The sequence below is a fragment of the Staurois parvus genome, unplaced genomic scaffold (assembly GCF_062004578.1).
Source record: "Staurois parvus isolate SC_StPar_1 unplaced genomic scaffold, SC_StPar_1.0 ptg000562l, whole genome shotgun sequence".
Classification (NCBI taxonomy): Eukaryota; Metazoa; Chordata; class Amphibia; order Anura; family Ranidae; genus Staurois; species Staurois parvus.
The window spans coordinates 2425357-2443188 of record NW_028318358.1 but is presented as its reverse complement, the minus strand read 5'-3'; the positions used below and the strand labels follow the sequence as shown (position 1 = coordinate 2443188).

Genomic DNA, 17832 nt, shown 5'->3' with positions numbered 1-17832 from the left:
ATCCCAACCACGACACCACCTGCTTGGGGTTTGCATGTCCTCCCTGTGCCTGTGTGGGTTTCCTTCGGGTACTCCAGTTTCCTCCCACACTCCAAAGACATGCTGTTAGTTGAATTAGATCCTGTCAAAATAGGTCCTAGTATGTGTATGTATGAGTATAAGTTAGGGACCTTAGATTGTACACCCCTTCAGGGTTAGGAACTGATGTGGATGTACAATATATATATGTAAAGCACTGCATAAATTGACGGCACTATACAAGTACCGATAATAAATAAGTAATTAGTGTACTTTGCAGCACTTGAAGAACACAGAGCCATTCGCATCAGTCATACAGACACACACACATATACTTGGACCAAATTTGGGTGAAAACCAATTAGTAAGTTGTTTTCATTGTGCCAGGAAACTAAGGATGCCAAGGAAACATGGCAAGGCCTTACTAACATCAAATAGGTAGTATCCTTGGTGGATACTGAGCTTGGAACCCTAATACCGCACCAATGTTATAGCACAAAGCATTCAGTCGTTACAGTCATGGTGTACCCCCTATTATACTCCAAATACACAAACATACATGCTTTTTATCTTATTAGTTGTTAGTGGCAAACCAGCTCAATACAAGCCCTTAGTGCATACTAACAATGATGACATCTACCCACAGTTTGGGTGATCTTGTCCATTAATAAATAGCAGAAACCCATGCATACATGAAAACTAGCACACATTGAGGTCTGGTGTTACCATAAAAAAGACTCATTATAAAATGTATACAACCTCCTCCTTCCACAGACTTCTCACATACAATATTCCTTTTTTATTTTTTCTGTTGCCATGTATGTTGCAATAAGTGACATATCTTTTTCATTAAACATAACTTGAAATAGTAATAAACTCTGCCCACTCTTAGTTAATGTCTGTCATACAACATACAGCACTTAGTAATTATATAGACAATAATCATGAAAATATTGCAACTTGAAACAGTCACGTTATAAAGACAATCTTACTGTAAAACAAATCAACCCTACAGTCTTCTTTATGAGCTTTGACACTTGGTATTACTGGTTGCATTACCACATAAAGCATTTGAAGAATGTATGTATAATTATGGTGTGGCCAAAAAATCACGCCAAACAGATGCCTGAAGCAAGAACTGCACCCTTTAATGTTTAGCTGATGTCTTGCCCAATGCAAAGCAGTAGAGCATATTGTATTCTAGTAAAAGAATGATTTATGACTGATCTCAATGTCTTCAGATTTCTTTCCTTTTGGAACGTATGTATTTGAATTGAATATTTGCCTTGGTTGGATATCAGTGTGATGAACCATATCCTGGCTTCTTATACCTTTTGGGGACTCCAATATCAAGATCTCTGTACAATTCTACGGCCCCTTTCACACGGATGTTCCAATCGGGTCCACCTGTCAGTTTTTAGGTGGACCCAATCAGACCCTCCATTATTTAGAACGTGCCTACATCCTATCCAATAATATCCGCTAAAAACAGAGGGATGGGGATCTATTCCCCATCTGTCTAGTGCAGGGGTGTCAAACTGGTGGCCCTCCAGCCGTTGCGAAACTATAAATCTCATCATGCCTCTGCCTTTGGGAGTTATGCTCTTAACTGTCAATCTTGCAATGCCTCATGGGACTTGTAGTTTGGCAACAGCTTTAAGGCCGCCAGTTTGACACCTGTGGTCTAGTGGATTGGATTAGATGGCAGTCAGGTGTAAACAGACAAGCAGTCCATTTGCATCTGACCACCCTTAGAGGACAACGGACTGTGTCTGTGCCTGTTCTGCATAAGCGGAGTAGACACTGACCAGCCATCTGCTTGCTCAGCGGGAATTCCCTGCTGAGCAAGTAGACTGCTAGTGGGGTCCGCCCCGTGTGATAGAAGCCTAAAGGTTACAGAGAATCCAGAAGCAGTGTGGTGGTGATATTAAAAACTCATGTCCCATCTCTTCATTTGCCAGCCACAGCCCATATGTAAGGGAACATGCGTTGTGGGGATTTCATAAAGGGTGATGTGGACAATAGGGGAGGGCAGAGCTTGATGGGGAACTGAGAGACTGAGATTGAAAGACCGAGAAACTTTGTTCCCCAAATCATTTGGCTTAGTCCACATCAGGGGCGGACTGACAACACATGGGGCCCCTGGGCAATAGGGGATCATGGGGCCCCTGTGTCCCTCCCAAACTCAAAAAAGCCTATGAAAAAGGTACCAGGGGCATCTCATGGGGCCCCCTACTGACCCCGGGCCCTCGGGCAGTGCCCGAGTTTCCAAATGGTCAGTCCGCCCCTGGTCCACATGTATCGATTTATCTGTTGCAATAATGTGTGTGCATATTTCAGCATGATATTATATGTTTAGTATAAATTGCAACATAGTATAAATACATGAAGAACAGGTAAAGCTAGTTGTGCTATTAATCACTGTCAGTAAGGTGATATATTCTGTTCCTGTACTGTTCTCCTCCTTAACAAATTTGTGTAGAAGAAAACACACCCTTCATAATGAATGGCTTTTAGTTAGAATCCAGAGAGCACTGGTCCAGTCTTGCTGTTCGCCATGAAGAAGCCTGTGGTTCTGCTCTTCCTCTCTCTTATTGGAGGCATTTTGGCTTTTGATACTTGTTCTAGTGAAAGTAAGTATTGCTGTATTCTATATGCATTCTGACTTTGATTACTTTGTAAGATTCCATAACTAAGGCATACAGCATTCAGACCTGTACAGGTGCACATATCCCTCTCTGATGTGCAGTGCAGTGCAGTGTGCTATAGTACTATACTGACAAATTAAACAATGCTGAATTCATTTAATCCTGAATTTATTATTCTATACTTATTATACAAAGTAACAACAGTCAGCCTATACATTAGCATATCTTCAGTACAGACAAATATATTAGTGCGTCTTTAATAAAACATATATTAAAATGTTAGCAGACACATTTTTTTACTATATATTTCAAAGATATAGGTAACTTTGCAACAATCTTATTTATACTAATCATTTGACCTGAACCTGAAGGTTAAAACAAAAAATAACAGTCGGTAAATGGTTAGCACTTCTACCTGGCAGCACTAGGGTCATTGGTTTGAATCCCAACCATGGCACCACCTGCCTGGAGTTTGCATGTTCTCTTTGCGCTTGCATGGGTTTGCTCTGGGTACTCTGGTTTCCTTAAAACTCTCCAAATACATGCTGGTAGGTTATTTGCCTTAGTATGTATGTATGTATACATTTGAGTTAAGAACCATAGACTCTACACTCCTTGAGGGGCAGGGACTGATGTGAATGTACAAAATATATATGTAAAGCGCTGCGTAAATTGATGGTGCTATATAAGTATCTGAAATAAAATAATAATAACTAGGTCTATATGTAGATAACAGGTAGTTTATCCCTCACGTTTACTTGGGGCATTTAAAGCTCACACAGGATCATTGTACTATAAATCTTTTATAAATAACCCTTATTTGAGTATTTTACATGGATGTGGATTAAGCATATCCAAAACTGACTAACTAGATTAACCACTTCAATACCGGGCACTTTTACCCCCTTCCTGCTCAGGCCAGTTTTCAGGTTTCAGCGCTCTCACACTTTTAATGACAATTGCACAGTCATGCAACACTGTACCCAAACTAAGTTTTTATCATTTTGTTCACACAACTAGAGCTTTCTTTTGGTGGTATTTAATCACTACTGGGGTTTTTTATTTTTGCTAAATTAACAAAAAAAAGACCCAAATATAAAAAAAAAAACATGTTTTTCTTTGTTTCTGTTATAAAAGATTGTAAGTAAATAATTGTTCTTTATAAATTTAGGCCAAGATGTATTCTGCTACATTTATTTGGTGAAAATAACCCAAATCAGTATTTATTATTTAGTCTGTAAGAAAGGTATAGAGTTCATAAACTATGGGATATATCTGAAAATTGATCAATCCTGAAGTACTGACAGCCAATCTAATGTCTTGAGGCCCAAAAATGTCAGAACAGTACAGATATCCCCCAAATGACCACTTTTCGCAAAGTAGACAGTCTGACGTATTTCATAACAGGCATGGTGAGTTTTTTGAAGTTGTCATGTTTTTGTCATAGTTGTTTAAAAAATGAAGAAATTAAAAAAATACTCACAATTTTTTTTTTACATACTGTAACCAGTGCAATACAGCATCATTATATAATTGTGTGGCGGTGATCAGGGGCACTGACTGGTGACAGTACGAAAAAAAAAAAATTTAAAATTTTATTAAATTTTTTTTTTTTTTCATTGTTTACATTTTTCCTCTTTTTTTAAGATTTTGTTTTTCATATTATACTATGCCAAAAGTAGTATAAGTTACCTTAGTAACACTGTACTACTTTGGGGAAGTGATCAGTTTTTGTTTTTTGTTTTTCTACACAATTTGATTGCTTATAGCAAATAATTTCTTTGCTATAAGCAAGCAATTAACTGAATGAAATCGATTCATTCAGGTTTTTTTGTTGTGATTAGCTGTGATTGGCCACAGCTAATCACATGACAAAGATGCACAGCCTGTGCATGTGATCACTGTGACCATTGACAGCTAGACACACTTGTATACAATGGATGGCATGAAAGGAAGCCATCCATTGTATACAACTGTCATGTGGCCTGCTGTGATTGGTCACAGCAGGTCACATTGTACTGGCAACAGGGCCAGTACACAAATCTTGCCAGAGCGCAGCCCTGCGGGCGAGCACAATGCGCGATCCGGGAAGGACGTCATATGATGCTCTACAAGAGGAACGAGAGGCTTGCCCGGCCATCATATTACTATAGGCCGGGTGGGAAGTGGTTAAAGTATAACTAAAGGCAACACTTTTTTAGTTTTGGATAGAGTGGAGAAGGATTAGAACCCCCGGCAGTTTGTATTGCTGTCTGTGCCCCTGATTCACTCTTTCCATTTGTTCTGTTTACTATTATCATTAAAAAGTGAAAGTAAAAGAAAATCCCAAATTTTGGGTCGTCCCCAGAAAAGGGGAACTCTTCCACTGGGGTCACTAGTTCTGGAGGCCTGAGGGTCCCCAAAGAATTCCCCTAATTTGCAGAGATTTCCTCTCACTTCTTGTTTGGCTATGGGACAGGAAGTGAAGTGAAATCTCTGATATGGGACAAAAATGACGAAAAAAATTACAGGGATTATAACCCTCCCTTACTCTATCCAAAAAAAAATGTTTTGCCTATAGTTGTACTTTAATTGACTGATAACATGTAAAGTGTAACTCCAACTACTAGAAAAAAAAAGAATCACAATTAGATGAAGATGAATAAATGCAGTAAATGCATTTACATTTGTTGCTGCTTTGGTGTCCTGGTAGCTGGAATGCAGTTCTTAAAAGAGCTTTTCTCTATCTAAGGGTGTCTTTGAAGGCTCAGTAGCCAAATCTCCTCCCCTCAACATTCTCATTTAGGAAAAGAGATATACAAATAGTTCTCTACACCGCTGGACCACGGTGTACTGACCTTATATGCCCTGCATGATGTCACCATCTCCATCTCGCAGTATCTCCGGAATTTAATTTAGCAGAAATCTGATGCTTGCAAGCACATGGAAGGAAAATGTTTTTTTTTTAAGAGAGCTAAAGTAGTTGTAAAAAATCTATCATTTTCTTTACTAAAACAAGGCAAACCAGATATACATGTGAAAGTGAATAAATATTAGCATTATGTGCTAATTTAAAAAGAAAAAACGATTTCTCTAATAGACAAAGTTTATATGACCCGATGAGAGTTAATGTTTACAGAGGCTTCTTTCCTGCTACAGGTTTTACTGTAATCTGACTTCAAGGCCCAAAGCCCTAATTAAATAGCAATAAACCTGTACAGTCAGATTCATAAAAAAAGAACAGCTTTCATCGCTGTACCTGTAAATCAACTTACATAAATGTATTAAGTGTTCACAAAGCTAGCTGGTTTAACATAAAAGTACTACAGACGGTATTTAAGTTTATTGACATTTGTAAGCCAAACAAAAAAATAGAATGTAATTTTGTCTCTCAGTTTATGAGTGTTAGTCAATTATATAAACCAAGAATACAGATGCTACTATTTATATAAGCAATTTTTTAGTTTAGTTTAATTGCTGTGTTAAAAAGCTTAAAAATCTAAAATCACTAAAATCTCACATAAACTCTAAGGTCCCTTACACACGCATGGACTGTTTGTCCATTTTTCATCCATCTGTTGACGGATGAAAAAGGGACATCAATGCATCCCTATGGAAAAATGGATATAAATAGATGAACATCCTTTACATCTGCATCCGTCAACATCCGATTTTTGAAACAGATCAAAGCCCTATTTTTGTTCTGTTAACCACTTGCCGCCCTGCCACTGTATAAATGCAGCGGCAGGGTGGCACGGGCAGGCAAAACCACGTTTTAAAACCTGTGTTTTGTAAACAGGTAGGGGGCGCATGCAAGGCGCACCGCCGCCCTACCTGTCACGCCGATCACAGCCGCGGATGTCAGTCGCCGGGTCACAGCCAGTCGGCGGCAATCAGTGACAGAGAGCACAGCTGCAGTAGCTGTGCTTTCTGTCACTTCCCTGACAGCTCCAGGACACGGTGATCGGGACAGAAGAGTTTCACTCTCCCGATCAGCCGTGTCCCCTGCAGTACACACCCCCGCCCCCTAGTAAAACACTCCCTCTCACACAGATAACCCTTCCCTGCAAAATAAACTTAACCCCTTCCTCCCCAGTGCCATTAGTACAGTGTCAGTGTTTTTTTTTTGCACTGATCACTGTATTGGTGTCACTGGGGATGTCAGTGACCCCAAGTCAGTACCCCCCCAGTGTCAGAATGTCCGCCGCAGTCCTGCCATAAGTCGCTGATTGCCGCCATAAGTCCCTGATCGCCCGCCATAAGTCGCTGATGGCTGCCATTATTAGTATAAAAAAAAAACTAAAAATCCCATTATCTTTCCCGCCATTTGTAAAGGCTATAACTTTCACGTAAACCAATTAATTTACACGAAATGGGTTTTTTTTTTAGCAAAGACATGTCGCACAATGCATTTTGGCAGAGATTTATGACTAAATTTGATTTTTAAATTTTTTTTTTACTGGACATGTTTTATAGCAAAAAAGTCCAAAATATTGTTTTTTTTCCTCAAAATTTTCAGCCTTTTTTTTTATAGCGCAAAAAATAAAAACCGCACAGGCGATCAAATACCACCGAAAGAAAGCTCAATTTGTGGGGAAAAAAAGGATGTAAATTTCATTTATGTACCGTATTGCATGACCGTGCAATTGTCCGTTAAACTAGCGCAGCGCTGTATAGCAAAAAAATGGCGTAAATTGCAGTATCTATACCATAGTTGTAGATGCTATAACTTTCACACAAAGCAATCAATATACACTTATTGGGATTTTTTTTACCAAAAACATGTAGCAGAATACATTTTGGTCTAAATTTATAACCAACTTTCAGTTTACTATATATTTTTTATAGCTGAAAGTAAAAATACTGTTTTTCTTCAAACTTTTTTTGGCTTTTTTTGTTTATAGCATGAAAAATAAAAAGCGCACAGGTGATCAAATACCACCGAAAGAAAGCTCTATTTGTGTGAAAAAAGGACATAAATTTTGTTTGGGTGCAGCATTGCATGACCGCCAATTATCAGTTGAATTAGTGCAGCGCCGAGTAGCAAAAAGAGGCCTGGTCATTAAGGGGGGTAAATCCTCTGGAGCTCAAGTGGTTAAAATAATGGAACGGATGAAAAACAGATGTAAACAGACAAACAGTCCATTTTTGCATGGAAAATTTTGGAAAAATTGGCTCTGGGACTCAAGTGTTTAAGAACTCTAGTTGGGGGATGTAAACATACTGATATCATGACAGATGAAAAACTGATGTAAACTTTCTTTGAAAAATTATTACTGAATTGATTAAATGAACAGTCCACATGTGTGAAAGGGGCCTAACAAGCTAATGTTACTTCACAAGTTGTTTTCAATGACCATTTTTCAATACAAAGCATTCAATAAAAGGATACTTTGTGATCTATGAACCATGGAGGTACTTATTCAGGCACTTCTTGTAAAGGGGTGACAACTGTCTCCCAATTGTGCTCCTGCATGGTCACATGTGCCATTGGTGGAGACTATAGGCAGTCTTGCTGACATACATTGCACAGGCATGGACAACTCTTCTCACTATTGGGAAGCTGGTCCTGATGTGCATTCAACAATGCTGGAGAGCCCGGATGTAGACAGGAGGCGGGAGGATATCAGCAGCACTAAATTGCAAAAAAGAAGGATAAAAACAAGCTGAAAATTTCATTTTCTAAAGGATAAAAGCTACTATTTTAGAAAACTTAAAGCAGAACTAAACTCTCTCAATCAACACTATTTTTAATCCTTATACTGTTAGCATTGATTATTAGATAGAAAGGTATATTATATCTACTTGTTTTAAACTTCTACATTTTTTCAGTTACCTCCTGGTTTCTGGCCTAGGTCAAAATGATGTCATACATCCCATGACCAGGGGCGGACTGACCATTTGCAAACTCTGCCACTGCCCGAGGGCCCGGGGTCAGTAGGGGGCCCCATGAGATGCCCCTGGTACATTTTTCATAGGCTTTTTTGAGTTTGGGCAAGGACACAGGGGCCCCATGATCCCCTATTGCCCGGGGGCCCCATGAGTTGTCAGTCCGCCCCTGCCCATGACTCTTCTGGAGGGGAGGAGGGGCTTTCTCAGCTAAGCACAAAATAAATTCTCAATAAAATAAAGTATGGAGACATGGATGAATGGGGGAGTTTGGTTTGAGTATTAAACAAGAATTAAAAAGCATTTTCATTTTGTTCGGCTCAGATACAGTTAAATTTTGCTTTTACCCTTCATGACCAAGTCAGCATCATCAAGCATTGTTTAACTTGATATTACAGTATCGTTGTGACTAATATGTCTACCTACATAATTTTTATCATGTATTTAGTATTTTTCAAGAATATAAAAGGATTTTTATACACTATTTAAGTAAAAATCTTGCTCTGCTATTGTTGGTAAAAAAAAATGCAAAGATAATACCAATAATTTTTGTTTCTATTTTTTTCATCAATTTTTATTTCTGTTTTTTTAATAACGTACATTTACAGTTAGAGTACAGTGAGTAAACTCTCCACCTCCTCCAATGAGAGAATGGTTTGCATTCATTCAGAAAATGCTAAGTTTTCTCTAACTGGTGCTCATGTTGAGCGTCCATCTTCCTGTGTTCAGAATGCAGTTGGGATAGCCATTTGGCACAGGACCTGGAGAGTGGGGATCCCTGGAGTAATGGTGTCTACTTCAATCATTTCCAGCTTCCAGCGGGATTGGCCAGGTATGGTATATGCATAGTTAGTATGATTCAAGATGGACCAATGTAACTGTGTACAAAATATCCAGAAGAATCTTTACACAGATTTCAATTCACATCAAATATTTTATCTAGTTGTCCACCTTACACTTGAATCCTAACCATACACCTAATCCTTTTCTGTCCAAGGGTAATAGAAACCTGACCAGACCAAATTCTGAAGTTTTTGTACCCAGTAGTTTATTCAACAGAAACTTTTAAATGGTTTTGTTCCTTCCCCTCCTTCCCAAACTAAAATAATTGCTCAACAATCATTATTCTACCTATGACATGTAAGGAGACACTTGATGAGTAATTAGATTTATGTATTTATGTGCTTCCTGACAATGTGTATATATGTAATGTGCATGTGTGGGAGGGTGAGCTTTATTATTTGTTTTATTATTCATATTATTATATTTGACCCTTTTTACATTTTTTTTCTATTTGCTACCATCACAAGGGGGCTGATATGTATGTAATGGTAATGACAGGCCCTTTTTATAGAGACAACAGGGGATATTAGAAATTTGATGTCTCCACTGCCACTGATACAATTAGATAGAGGTGAGAGAGTCTCCAATCAGCTTGTAGACCCAACATCTGTGCTGCAAGTTTGACAACTCAGTAGATCATTTGTAGATTCAGTCACAGTAGGAGGAGAGTGGGAATGTTTCCTTATCTCCTTCATCTGCCTTCTCTCCTGATGGCCTCTGTAGCAGTCCTGGACTCATGGAGGATGCCAGGGGAAGGGGTGCCAGCCATACAAGTAAATGAAAGAAAATAGGAACAGGTGTCCCAGTGAAAGGATTTTCCAAAACTATTTGCTCTAATGGCACAATTCTAAAAGTTTAGATTACAATCATCATCAATCTGTTTCAGTGGCTATGGTCACCAAATTAAGAAGTGATGGACCCGAGTGGAGACCAGTAAGAACCAGTTTGGAGATCTAGCCCTTTCCCACACTCTCCAAAACTTTATCAACACTGTAATTCTAATAATCTGTGACCATAAGGGAAGCCACTTTTGAAGAAGTATGTAGGCAGTCTTTCCCTTAAAAAATATGCTAAATGCCTAACTGTCATATCGATCTGAACCACTAATTCAAAACTAGTATGCAGATAAGGAGGTCTGCCTTTCCTAACCTACGTGCTTGTTCTTAGTAACTGAGACAACTGAAACCAGAGGCAGCCAAACATTTATAGGGAGGTCAACAATGAAATTCCATGTTTCAAGGTACACGTGTTCTTTAAACCAAGCAGACATTCTCAAGTTAAAGAGAATGCTTTGACTTATTAACAACAGGTACATTTCTTCACTTTCTACTGTTCTTACAGCAGTAAGCTACAGATGGATTATCTGTTTAATGCCCATGATCCCATAAGAATGGTTACTTCCTTTTCATGGTGAGGAAAGGGCATAAATGTGCTTATGTAGAAGCTGGATGAAACTTTCTACGTGAAGGGTGAACGACACTTTAGAGACTAATATATTGAACATTACCATATTGCCATTTGATGCAAAATGTTCTACTTTTTCTTTTTTGTAGGATGTGAACATTCATGCAAGAATCGCTGTGGACATAAACCTAGCAATAAGTACAGCTGTCAGTGCAATGAGCACTGTGAAAGGTTCGATGACTGCTGCAAAGATTACTCCATGTGTAAATGTAAGAAAATAGGTGATGCAAGTACATTTTTAGATATATGTCAATACCAACACTTACACTGAGGCAAGAAAAACTATTGGATGCACCCATGAAATTAACTGTTGTGGCCTTTTATATCAGGTAGCAATGGGGTCTTGCTAGAATTCTAGAAAGAACTACCATCAGCTCTTTTCAAAATGATTATTGTACTTTTTTTTAAAGCCAGGAAAGATCTCACAAAATGTGAGTCATACAAGCAGAGCTAATGTTTATAAAACAATAATAAAATCCTGGCAAAAACTTTGGACTTAGATCTGAACAAAGTTGTGCTATCCCTGATTAGCACATTGCTTCTCTTGTAGTCTCATATTATATACCAGATTAATCATTGACTTTGAAAATTCTTTAGGCATCATGTACATGAGCCTATCCTGACCGCTGACCATGGGAAAACACAAATCATGGCAAAAACGTGGTACCATGATTGCTGGGTTTTGCAGCATTATGCGTCTTCCCGTGGTCGGCGGTCAAAACGTTCCTATTCTGAACGTGTTTCTTCTGTGTTTAGAAGAGGGAGGTTTAACCACACCTAAACGCGGCAGCTCCTAAACTCTGCTAAAAGCCTATGTGTACTCCCCTTTTGTGGAGTTGAGTTTAGGAGCTTTGGCAAAAAAAGCCAAAAGCTCCTAAACTCGAGTTTAGGAGCTGCTAGCGTACATGAAGCTTTACTTGTTTTTAGAATTTAAAAGATAGATATTGGCACGTTGGGTCAGTACTGGTCACACCAGACACTGGATTAAAGAAAAGAACTGATGCAACCAAATGGAAAGGTTGACCATAACACCAATCTGGCTGATGAAATCCATTTGGCTAGTATGGCTAATGCTCTAAAAAAAATTGTAGGTGTTGCACATAATGACCAATCAGGTTTCATAATTTGGTAGATAATGCAGGCAGTACTGTGTTAGAAACATAAGAAGACAGCGCATCAGCCTAGTGCATTACTATAAAACTTTAATAAATGGATAAAAAGAAGAATGCCAAACTACTCACAAAAGTAAATGGTCAATTGCATGTAAAAGTCCAATAGGCCACTGGGAGTATGTCCATAGGAAGAGGGTTTCACCCTCAAAATGCGTAAGCTGTGCCTTGGTGGATGGACATGCTACTGGTGGCTTGTTGAACTTTTACATTGACCATTTACTTTTGTGAGTAGTTCGGCATTCTTTTTATCCATTTATTAAAATGTAATGGTAATGCACTAGGCTGGTACGCTTTCTTCTTATGTTTGTTTCTAGCATTGTTTTTTTCCCCGAATTGAAGAAAGCAGCAAGGCCTCCCTAGTGTTGGACATCTGAGCTGCTAGTGGTGGCTATTTCTACATTAATTGCTTGACAAGATGAAAGATGAGCCTGCCCTGACTCTCGATGTGGACTATCTATCTGGAGGGCCCTTTCCTTTAACCAAGACTTACATTTAGGTCTCATGTTGGCTCTTGAATGTTCATGCCAACTATACTGATATTTAGATGTAGCAAGTAAGATGAGGTACTCAAAGGACTTACTGTGTAAATAAACACTTGTAGTTTTGTTTGAGCTGTGACCAGGGGCGGACTGACAACTCATGGGGCCCCCGGGCAATAGGGGATCATGGGGCCCCTGTGTCCTTGCCCAAACTCAAAAAAGCCTATGAAAAAGGTACCATGGGCATCTCGTGGGGCCCCCTACTGACCCCGGGCCCTCGGGCAGTGCCAGAGTTTCCAAATGGTCAGTCCGCCCCTGGCTGTGACCCACCAAATGTCTATTGCAAATAAAACTACAAGCATACCTTCACTTGGTAAGTCCTGAGAGTTGCTCATATTTTCTTTTGCATTCTATGTATTCTGAGCTGCACTTAGGCTACATTCTCTAGTCATACACACTCACAGGTGTCATATATCTAAACAGTCAGTTTCTAATAAAATGGGATGAACGGCTTCAATGAGATTAACAAGGATTTTCTCCAGAATGAGTTATGTAACTAGTGATTAAGGAAATATAATTGTACCCTATACACTGTAGTCTTATACTTCTATATTCATTATATTCCTTATTTGTCACATAATGTCATTATATTTAATCATAAATAAATATTGGTGATATTTGCTCTATCTCCTCTCTTTATGGCAATACTAGGATTTTAATATTTGTACACATGCATGAGATGCTTAAAGCAGACCAAAGGTGATGGAATTTCTTACCTGCAACCACGGGTTGCAGGAAAGAAAATCACTTGATTCTCCAATCAACTCAGTAAGTGTTGATTGGAGAATCCCTCCCATGGAGCTATTGTATTCTCCTGGGGGGCGGCGGGGGGGAGGGGCTGTCCCTGTCAGCAGAACATGGTGATTATTGGTATCTGTATCGGTGCTGATACTGAGTATTTCATGAGTAAATACTACCGAGACCTTAACCAATCCTTTGCAGTAATGCAAAGTAATGCAGTAATGGACGCAAATTGCACCGCAAGGATTAGCATGCGATTTGAACAGAAATGTGATTCCTGTCCAAAACTCAGGCGGTTTCCCCACTGCTCCTGTATGAACCCAGACTTGTCATAGCCCGAGTTCACACAGGAGCGGTGCGGGAAACCTCTCTGCAGGCATCTCATGCTTAGTGTCAGTGGCAGGAGAGGAGAGAGAGCATCTAGATGCTGTTTTGCCCAAACTGTCATCACTGCAAGGAGAGGAAAGAAAGGGGCGGGGATTTGAAATCCCACCAGTTTCTTTCCTCTCCTTGCAGCAATTTGAAATCCTCGCCGCTTTCTCTCCTACCACTGACACTCAGCATGGCATGCCTGCAGGGAGGTTTCCCGCACCGCTTCTGTGTGAACTCTATGACAAGCCCGGGTTCACACAGGAGCAGTGTGGAAACTGCATACCATTTGGACAGGAATCGCATTCCTGTTTAAATTGCTTACTATTCTTTGCGATTAAATTTGTGTCCATTAACACAAATCGCATTGCAAAGTATCGGAACTCAGTATCGGTGAGTACTTGACCAAAGGTATCGGTACTCATACTCGCCGATAAAAAAAATGGTATCGGTGCATCCCTACTAGCGGGTATAGCTGCTAGCAATAATTGCATGTAAAAATCCAACATGCTGGTTATACACAAGTCGTACAACAATTAAATTGGGAACCATCAGCCTGCCCATAGATGGTTCGAATCTCAGCTGATCCCTGCTGAACCAGCCGAGATTCAAATCATCTATGGCTGGCTTAAGAGGTTTTGCTGTGAATGTGACACTTTATCATTCAGTTTCTGTGCTTTGTACTGTATTTAAGTTGCAGATGGTAAAAAATCTTGGACTAAAATATTAACAACATCACACCATATCTTATTGAAAACCTTTAGGGCCTATTGAGATCTATGCATTACAGTAAAGCTGGTTCAGCTTGGCCGATCTATGGGCAGGCTGATTGTACCCAATTCAACTGTTATATGCGATTATTGCCAGCGGCTATAGCCACTATCACTAATCCGCTGGAGGGATTCCCACATCAATACTAACTGTGTTAATGGGGGGCATTGTGCGATTTTCTTTCCTGCAACCCATGGTTGCAGGAGAGAAAATTGCATCATCTATACCTGCTTAACTCATTGTAGGTTATTAATTTATAATGGCACCTCAACACACTAGACAATAGTAGCAGACAACGGACCCACACTACAAGGTGCATATTCATTTTTCAAAATCAATGGACTACATTAACACAACACACATTGTGCATTAACACAAGCTCATTAATGCTCCACAATGCAGTGCTGAAATCTCAATGGGCCTACAATGTCACGTTCTGCTCTAGAGCTGCTGATTTTTAATATAAGGTGGTTTGATAAAATAAGCACAGTTACCCTACTAGTGTCTCAAATAACTGAAACCAAAGGACCAGGGATGTGAAGGATAGCGATATGCAATTTTAGACTGTACAGAACAAAAGATAAACTAGGAATATTTGCACACTTTGGACCACTGAAGTTATATTGTAGCCCATTAATTTAAAGGAATTGAGACTCTACCAACTTCCCCTGTGAGTCCTCATTTGTATTTCTGTGTCCAAGCACTGAAGTGGAAGCAACTTAAATAAACATCTTTAGCCTTGCTCACCTTCTCCCTTATTTCCTCTCTCTATGACTATTTTACTATTCTTGGATGTATATAAGTTCCCTTACTATCATGTCACCTGGGACCATGTTTTATGCAATAAATGGATTCTTTATGGCTAGATGAAACAATATTTGTATACTAAATATAGATCAGCAATCGTCTTTGTCTTAATTGTTAACTATACACTTATAAAATAATCCCTAATGTTCTGCTTATGTTTTTCTTTTATTGATTTTATTATTTTGGCGTTTACAGATATTGATCCAAACTTTAATGAAGCCGCTCACCATACAAAATCAGGTAATATGTTTAAAAATTGTGTTTAAACAATTATGTTGTTCTTGCACTAACACAAACTGTCCTCTACAAAGCCGGGAGTATTAAAATATTACAGAGGTCTTTGATTTGAATGGAACATTGGAATGGATAGGAATGAATAGCACCTCTTTTCTTGCCTGTTACTGGTTTACCAGCGTAGGGGCTTTGCAGTGGTTTGTTTTAGTTTCTGCATTTCCAGGGAGTGCCTAAGTTCAGGGTATTCATGGTTCCTGATGAGCATTTTCCAGTAGTCAAAAGTGTTCTAAGTTATAAATCCCAGCCACTGACTGAGGAGTATAGCTCATTGGTGTGAGCTTGGGAAAATGATAAACATTTGGGACAACCATTCAAATTGGTTCTCTCTTTCCTGGACTTCTACTATAAGTACCTCAGTGAACGAGCCAAACCAAAGTGTGCTATCTGACCAACAAGGAGGCATCTGCAGCTGCATACTTTGGAGGAGTAAAGCTGAATTGGTCCTATGAGAGAATAAATCCCTAGAGCATGCTCTGTTGACCTGCAATGTGCTAAAACTATAGAAGGTAAACTTTAGAAGCTCTCTCTCACCCTGTCTCCCATAAGTACTCTGCAATAAAATTGGTGATTGGCACTATCTTCCTCTAAACCACAACATACCAAGGATACAATCAAGAGATTGGATGTGCCTGGGAGCTCCATTAAAGGAAATGAGCTGGGAAAGTGAACCCTATAAGACTGTTTGGGGGTCATATCATAGACCCCTTGGGGTAATAATGTTAAACTGGTGATTAGCTTGTAGTGAGAGAAAAAAATAGGATGCCATTGCTGACCTCTTCTCGAAAAGTTAGTTGCTTAACTCTGGGGGTAATAGTGTTACACTAGTGATTAACTTGTAGCAAGAGAAATACATAGGGTGCTATTGCTGATATCTTTTGCAACTTTTAGTTGCCTGGCTGTGATTGGCTTTTGATATTTTCAGAGTCACTGACCCAGATAAGGAGTTCTGACATCACTCCCAGTTCATGCTTGTTCTGGGTTGATGAATCACAAAATATGGAAGCCAAGGTTCTAAATTTCAATATGGAAGCCAAGGTTCTAAATTTCTGCTCACTGCAGGTTCTCTTTAAAAACTGAAGCTTGCTTATAAAGCATATTAGCAAACATATGTGTACATGATTCAGCTTGCCTAAACCCATAGTAACAACAGTACTGTACTGGCTATAACTACCAGTTCCCCTGACATACGAGGGACACCTCATAGCACAAAATGTTTAGGCAGTTGATACACTCCAGCCATGCCTTCAGTTTCAAGAACCAACGATCACTTGTGGTCAAGCTCACCAATGCTTTTGCCAACACTACCATCCCTTTACACTAGAAATTTTCAAATGCACATTATTATTTTTTACTTAAAATTAGTTTTATTGGTCTTCACATTTGTGCTTGCTTAGTTCTCTATATTTTCTTGTGGATGTTTCTTGTTCAAATAATTTTATTGGTTTTTGACAGGGGGCTGGAACAGATAATATTGGACAATCCATAAACATGTAAACAAAGTTGTTGGTTACTGTAGGAATGGTGTCCTTACAAAGGTGGGGAGAAAAAACACAGGTACATAAGTATAACATTTTGAGAGATGGAGGGAAAACAGAGTTACACAGAGGCAAATATGATCGAGGTATCAAATGCACATTTTTAACAAAATGCAATTATTATTATTATTATACAGTATTTATATAGCGCTAAACGTTTGCTCAGCGCTGTACATTATAATGGGAGACAGTACATGAGACCGTACAGTAACAATACAATGCGATACATGGGGGGTTCGAGGGCCCTGCTCCTTGGAGCTTACAATCTAGGAGGAGGGGAGAGTGGTACAGGAGGAAATAGCTGTGGGGGATGGAGTGGTGGAAAGAGCGGAGGAGATCAGCAATTAGGTGAGGGCTTGGGAGGCTTCTCTGAAGAGATGGGTTTTCAGGGTGCGCCTAAAGATGAGGAGGGAAGGTGACAGTCTGACAGATTGGGGTAGTGAGTTCCAGAGAATGGGGGAGGCCCTGGAGAAGTCCTGGAGATGGGCATGGGAGGAGGAGACCAGGGAACTGGAGAGTAGGAGGTCTTGTGAGGAGCAAAGAGTGCGTTTTGGGTGGTAGATGGATATCAGGTCGGTGATGTAGTTTGGGGCAGTGTTATGGATAGCTTTGTACGTATTTAGAATTTTATGTGTTGGGCAATCGGAAGCCAGTGGAGGGATTGGCAGAGGGGGGAGGCGGATACGGAGCGGTTGGTGAGATGGATGAGTCTGGCCGCAGAATTCAGGATAGACTGAAGCGGGGATAGCTTGTGTTGGGGTAG

The 17832-nt window shown here is 39.6% G+C and overlaps 1 protein-coding gene across 1 annotated transcript in view; it reads left to right on the top strand.

Annotated features, from left to right (window-relative positions):
• The first annotated feature begins 2495 nt into the window (after window positions 1-2495).
• Window positions 2496-17832, top strand: part of LOC149450763 (uridylate-specific endoribonuclease A-like) — a 42314-nt gene continuing 26977 nt past the window's right edge. Inside the window, exons 1-3 of the mRNA XM_089691391.1 lie at window positions 2496-2651; window positions 10931-11050; window positions 15436-15480. Of these exons, the coding sequence (XP_089547517.1) occupies window positions 2576-2651; window positions 10931-11050; window positions 15436-15480 (241 nt within the window). The 5' untranslated portion in view covers window positions 2496-2575. The remainder of the gene's footprint in view (window positions 2652-10930; window positions 11051-15435; window positions 15481-17832) is intronic.